This window comes from Microtus ochrogaster, chromosome 19, assembly GCF_000317375.1.
Source record: "Microtus ochrogaster isolate Prairie Vole_2 chromosome 19, MicOch1.0, whole genome shotgun sequence".
Taxonomy (NCBI): domain Eukaryota; kingdom Metazoa; phylum Chordata; class Mammalia; order Rodentia; family Cricetidae; genus Microtus; species Microtus ochrogaster.
The window spans coordinates 52,443,862-52,450,803 of NC_022021.1; the positions used below are offsets into that span (position 1 = coordinate 52,443,862).

General features: G+C 43.4%; 1 protein-coding gene across 1 annotated transcript in view; it reads right to left on the reverse strand.

Annotated features, from left to right (window-relative positions):
- Positions 1–282: 282 nt before the first annotated feature.
- The window catches only part of Trip13 (thyroid hormone receptor interactor 13), a 16,458-nt gene continuing 9,798 nt past the window's right edge, over positions 283–6,942 (reverse strand). Inside the window, exons 10-13 of the mRNA XM_005356718.3 lie at positions 5,830–5,983; positions 3,709–3,821; positions 2,057–2,126; positions 283–950 (exon numbers count right to left, since the gene is read on the reverse strand). Coding sequence (XP_005356775.1) covers positions 855–950; positions 2,057–2,126; positions 3,709–3,821; positions 5,830–5,983 — 433 coding nt within the window. The 3' untranslated portion in view covers positions 283–854. The remainder of the gene's footprint in view (positions 951–2,056; positions 2,127–3,708; positions 3,822–5,829; positions 5,984–6,942) is intronic.

Below are 6,942 nucleotides of genomic sequence, written 5' to 3' on the forward strand. Positions count from 1 at the left end.
ATTAGTAACATTCACAGCATTTGAAGCAGACAATATAAAATTGAGAGCATTCTGAAGACAAGTTTAATATTTAAAAACTTTCTATGACAAAGGCAGCACTCCCTTTAAAAGTGACTTCATGTACAAGCATCAATGCCAAAGTACTTTTAGCAGAAGATGAAGTAAAACATGATATCTGAGGTGCAACACTTAATGACTTATTTTATATTTGGCAACATGAATTTACACTTGAAATATGAGTAACATTATTGGAGAAACAGAACACAGGAGAAATTTCCACACACTGCCTGCTTCCTTTGACCATACATAGCACACACTGCTCCTGTGAACATGACATCTGAGCACTGTCAAGGAAGGGCTTACCTGCAACCCTCTTCTCAATTTCCGTATCATGGGAACATGCCGTTCTCACCCGTTACATAGCATCTTGCGTTAACCGAAGCAGGCTCAGGCCAGAAAGTACCTGCTCCTTTCTAGTTTGGGCAAAGATCTTCAATGCTGTCTTTTACTTAGCTTCTTTCTTGTTCTAGGAGAGCTGTTTTGATCTCTCTCCATTTTAAACAAATTTAACGTCTTCTGTTCTGACAGGCTAAAGTCAGGATGGCATCAATATTTAGATAGGTCTTTAAAACAGAATTTGAACTATCTTTTAAAAACAGTGAAAAAGACAGGCAGTTTACCTTTAAATATGATTGTAAAACAACACAAAACAGTCCTTCTTTGGACAAAGTTTGCCCACCCATCTGTCTGGCTTGCAGACCTACATGGTTTAGTGTAATTTCTGATCACACTATGAGGTAGGTGGTGTCACCTACTAGTTGTCCACTGGAAGCCACAGATATGGCTGTCTGGGATCAAACACAAGCAGAAAGCTTCTTTTTCTCCTCAAACTGCTTGTCCACTGCCAGAGACAGGGCCTGAAGGAAACCCTCGATGGTGACGCTAGGAGCCTGGAAAGACACATGACTATGATGAGTGGACTCGGGCCTTAGAAGGCTACCTGGCAGCTATCATCTACAGATTTGCGGAGTTAGGGAGACGCTCAGCTCTATGTGGGCTAAACAAGCCACAACCTCTCAGGCCCACAGCAAGGCCCACAGATGTGGTTTGTAGAAGATGATGTATCTTGCTGTTTCCTTCTGGTTAGAAAAGGCTACCAGAGTAGACAAGTAAGACTAGCAATCATCACCTGCTAAGAAAGAAAATCTGTCGGGAATAGAACGTGGGGCCTCAAGGCCTGCCATTTCAGAGCCTTTCCCAAAGAGCTCGGCCACTGTCCTGGAGCTGTGGGGCACAACACTGCTGCTTTACAACCAAGAATGATGATGCAGCTCAGCACCAAGCACTCACACTCATGGCCCATGGGTGTTTCCTTGGTACTGAAGACCACAACCAGCATAGCAGTTGTCACTGGCCAGGGAGAATGCCAGATAATGGATTTAAGAGAACTGGGTGGCTGATGGGCTTGTGTTGGAGGCCTGGCCCTGGGCAGGTAAGGGAACGACTCCAGGTCACCATTGGTTGTAAACAGAACCCAGGCTCATGGGGCACAAATACTGAAGAATATGAGGTGGGCTCTAGACACAAGTTTCTAATGCGCCACAGTACTCGTGTGCCTGTGTATTGCACACACAAGTGTGTGTACGTATGAGCAGACACCTGGGAGAGCCATTTCTTCCCAAGTACTCACTGCCTATGACTGACAGAGCCTAAAATCACCCAGGAGACAGGCCTCTGGCTATGTCTTTAGAGAATTATCTCGGTTATCTCAACTGTGGGCAGCAGGCCCTGGTTGGGGTCCACTATATCAATGGGAAAGGAAACCCTGCAACACCATTTATTCATTTTCTGCTCCTTGATTGTGGACCAGCAAGTTCAAGTTCTTGCTGGTCTGACTTTCACACCATGATGCTAGAACAAACTCTCCTTAAATTGCTTTTTAAAGAGCATTTTACCATACCACAGCTGGAAAAGAAACTAAGATGATACCCCAGAATTCTGTGAACAGTGTGGGAGAGGACCCCGGGTATCCAATACACTGGGCCAAGAAGCTTACCTGGATGTAGAGTGCATGAGCCAGGAAAGGGAGTTTTCTCAGGACCCGGCCACTGAGGCCCTCACTCTTTCTGCATTTAAAAAAAAATAAAAAATTCATGGATGTCAACTTCATACATAAATGCGCACAATTCAGAGAAAATCATTCTCTTTAAGGTGATCTGGAGTTCAAATGCTGGCCAAGGCAACCCAAAAGCACAAGCCTCTGTGTGATCCTGGGTACAGCCTTGCCCTCAAAGATTGCTGTCCTCTGTCCTCCTCAAGTGTTGTAGAATATTATTTTAAGGTGTGTTATTTTGTTTATGCTGTGGAACATTTGTTTAATGATGTAAAGGTGTGTTGCTTTTGTTTATACTGTGGAACATTTGTTTAATGATATAAAGGTGTGTTACTTTTGTTTATGCTGTGGAACATTTACTTAATGATGTAAAGATGTGTGACTTTTGTTTATGCTGCATTTGTTTAACTCTGTGAAGCTGTGATTCTTTTGCCTGTCTAAAACACTTGATGGTCTAATAAAGAGCTGAACAGCTAATAGCAAGGCAGTAGAATGGATAGGTGAGGCTGGAAGGCAGAGAGAATAAATCGGGGGAGAAATCTGAGGGAGAGGGAGCAAGAACAAGGAGAGGAGGCCGCTAGGGACAAGACACACAACCAGCCACAGAGTAAGAGTTAAAGCAAGGTATACTGAAGTAAGAAAAGGTAAACGTCCAGAGGCTAAAAAGGTTGACGGGTTTTTAAGTTAAGAAACGCTGGCTAGAAACAAGTCAAGCTAAGGCTGGGCATTTCTAAGAAAGAAAAAGCCTCTTGGTATTTATTTGGGAGCTGGGTAGAGATCCGCCCCCCAAAAGACCAAAGGCCAAAAGAGTAAACAAACAGCACCACCCAACATCATCTGTCTTCTTAAGTTCCTGCTCCAAGTGAGACTCTAGGACCAAATGCCTAGAGGGGAGCCTGGAAGCCTCAGGTGTCGAGTAAGTAACACTGTATTCCTCATGTTAACCAGGCCACTGTGTCTTATGTTTTTACATTAAGTATATTCTCCTCATAGATTTAAGTTTCGTCTCTAGCAACACTGTATTCCTCATGTTAACTTTCCACATATTTCATGGTTTCTGAATAAAATATAAACTGGCCAGAAAGGGAGGTTCACAGCATGGTCCCTCTGTCTCTCCAGTGCCACCACACTGGTCTGTGGGAAATACTCCATTAAGATGGCTGCCAACACATTGCCCAGTAGCCTCCTGATGTTCTGCAATTATATATATCCTGTCCTTTGAGGCTCTATGCCAGACTCCCCTGCCCATTATCCTATCTTAATCACCAAAGTTATTTTCCTTCTCACTTTCTTTCTATGAGTTGCAGGCTTCTGCTGCCCCTGCCAGCTATTCATGCCTACTTTTTGTTTTGTTTTTTGTTTTTCAAAACAGGATTTCGCTGTTGCTTTGGAGCCTGTCCTGGAACTAGTTCTTGTAGACCAGGCTGGCCTCAAACTCACAGAGATCCGCCTGCCTCTGCCTCCCGAGTGGCCTACTTTTGCAGTGCCTTAATAGCTCACTGACAGAGTCTTCTCTGACTTCCAAAGGAAATCATAATACTTGGTTACCTCAGCAAACGATGTTTCTTAAGTTAAAAAATGACGTCAGTTTGTACCTTGAAATTTCACTCAAAAGGAGGCTCAGCTTTGACACATTATTTTCAATGAAGCCAATCATTTCCAGCTCTCGGAGGGTGAGCAGCTGCTGCCGAGGATATATGATCTGACACTGGGGAACAAGGCAGAGCGGTTATGACACAATCCACACAAGACAAGGTGCAGGCACCACGAGAAAAAGGGCCAGCACTGCCAGAATGAGCAGAAGCTTTTATGATTTATGTAAGTCCAATATAATCACCATGATACACTAGAATACAGCTCTGCACACTTTAATGTTCATCTCCACATACATACCTATATTTCTTCAAAGATCAGCATATAAATCATAAGGCATAGCTCAGAAACCAGTAGCAAGCCAGATGCTGAGTTGTTAGCCAAGATATTTCCTGGCTACACGTCAGAGCTTGGGGGAATGGGTAGGGGACAGTGATGCGTGGTACTGAACTCTGCCTTAGTTCCAGAAATATGTGTCAAACAAACAGGAGCAGAACTGAAATGCAGAGCCAGGACCACGGCTGTCTTCAACAGAATCGTCTTGGTTTGCTCTTCAGTTATGACTAGTAGAGTGACAGACAAGGCGGCAGTGGGTTCCTGAAACTCTCCCTCAAGGAGCTGTGCTGAGCGAGCAGGGTGGCACTGACTAATTCCACAAAACCCTTTTCTGTGTAATTTGGAGGCTTGTGAGGAAACAAGTTTCTGTTTGGTATCCTTACTTCTCTGCACAAGTGATTCTTTCAGGTTCCCATAGTCAGTGAATTTATATGGGCAGGCACACATCACAAGAGCCCATTGCAAGCTCCTGACAGAATGAGACTCAATTACACACTATTTCCTTCAGGACCAGCCCAAGTTTCATTACAGTGTCTGAATCTCTTGTTCTTTCTTACATATGCATGTGTATGTGGTGTGTGTGTCTAGAGACTGATATCTTTCACAATAATAGCTCACCATCTTTCACTTGAACCCAGAGCTCAAAAATTTGACTACTTAGCTATTCAGCTTGCTCCAGAGATCCTGTCTCCACTTCCTGACTCCTGTGATTACAGGTGGGTTTGACACAGTCAAGTGGGTGCTGGGAATCTGAACTCAAACCATCCCCTGATGGTTTTCTCAAAATAACCAAATAAGAAACTGGTCTCAGCTCCCCTATTATGAGGGCTAAAAGACACATCAAAAGCACCTTTGGATTGCTAACGCATCCAGCATATTCACTGGACCTGCCTCATGCTAAGCTCTTTGGCAGTAAAGCAGCTCACAGAGGCCCCCCCACCCTTCTTCCAGCTACTGAAGCTAGACAGGATGTCAATGCCAGAACAATGCTGACCTGAACACCCTTACTGAACTCCTGGCTGAGCTGGCTCCCTATTCCTGTCCAAAAGTGACCATACCATCCTTGGTGAAGAGAGCATCATAAAATAGAGGCAGTTGCTGCAGGATGTGAGGACAATTCCACTCTGCTGACTAGAGCCAAGGATTCACCACAGCATTATTATAAATCTCTGTATACTGGCTTGCTCGGTTACTGCCCAATTCCTCACAGTCCATACTCAAAAGTATGTTCTTGCAGCAGGAGTTGTCAGATGCAGTTTGAGAACCAAACTTCCAGTCAGTCATAGCTTTGTGAACTATAACCTTCAGTCACATGATACTCTGAAAACTTTGGCCTTCAGTCAGTATAACCTGTGAAGCAGGACTTCCATTGTCCTTTGCATAGGCTAAGAGACTGGCCACTTCCATAGTTTATGGCAGGCTCAGAACCAGAATGTGCCCAATAGTCTGCCTACAACCCTCTCACTAACCTACACACGGGTATCTTACATACTGAAGTGTTAATCATGTTGTACCAAAAAACCAGAAACATTATTAAGAGTATGGTATAATGACATAGGCATATAAAAGTACTATAAAAAAAGCATTCATTATTTTATAGGCTAATTCAAAATTTATTTTTACTTTTACAGGAAATAAAGATAAAAAATATTGAGTCAGCAGGCAAAATTTAGATGCAGTATAACTATAATTTTCAATGTGATAAAATGCCTTATTGGAACTAGTGTACAATAAGCTATGCTAACTAACTGCCGACATGTACAAATCTAGTGAAAATAAATAGATACCTTCATCAGTTCTTCTAAACAAGAGAGGTAGATTCTGAAGATGGCTGCTCTAGAAGGGGGCCCGATGTATTGCTTGATGTCAGCTCTGTCCACAAAAGCCACATCAATCTTCTCAGTGATGTTGGAAGTGGTCAGAATTACCACATTGGAATGTCTGTTGTGGTAAACAGGCAAAAATCAGGCACAGAACTTTAAAGGCCCAGTTCTGGTCTGCCTTATTTGACAGGGACGTAGGTAAGAGGACCAATAGGTCTGTGAGTAGAAGAGCCTATTCAGTTTTGTTTTGGTGGCTGTGCTTCATGTCAGAGTAACCTTCTAATGCAACTTTCATATCTCGAGAGCCCTGATCTCCTGCTTGCAGCAGGTCTATGCCCAGATACTCCCAAGGCATTTGCCTCTACAAAGCTGTGGTATACTCTATTGGATTTGTTGTCTTACCTACTTCAGCTCTGGGAAGATCTTATTTTGTGCAACATCCCTGACTTCCCACTAAGGGGAACTTGAGGCAATGAAGACTATCAGCCTTGAGCATAACGAAGGCAAAAGGGACACCATGGGGAGGTGTCCTTCTGACCCCACATCACCTTTTAACTAATGGGAAGGGATGACTGCCTCTCCTTGCAGTGGGGGAAGAAATCACATAATGGGGCACTCCAAGCAGGCAGATGAGGAAGACCATACGTACTATGAGGGATCCTAAGCAGGCAAGTGTGAAGCCCCATAATAGGGACCATGGGAGGAGAGTAGAGAGTCTGTCAGTATGACAGAGATACTGGGTAGAGGGGAAGAGAGCTGACCATTTTAACACAGGACCTAGGTAGAAATGGTCTAGAGTGTTTATCTGGTCTGAGACAGGAACTTGGCATACAGGACTGAAAGTGATACTGAAAGAGAGGGTAGTGAGGGTTTCAGGCAGAGGGAACCTTCCTTGGAGACTGTAGGGAGACACTAGCAGCAGAAGCCCGAGAGCAAGACCTAAAGCTACTTTTTTAAAAAAATATTTATTTATTTATTTATTTATTTATTTATTTATTTATTTATTATGTATACAATATTCTGTCTGTGTGTATATCTGTAAGTTAGAAGAGGGCACCAGACCTCATTACAGATGGT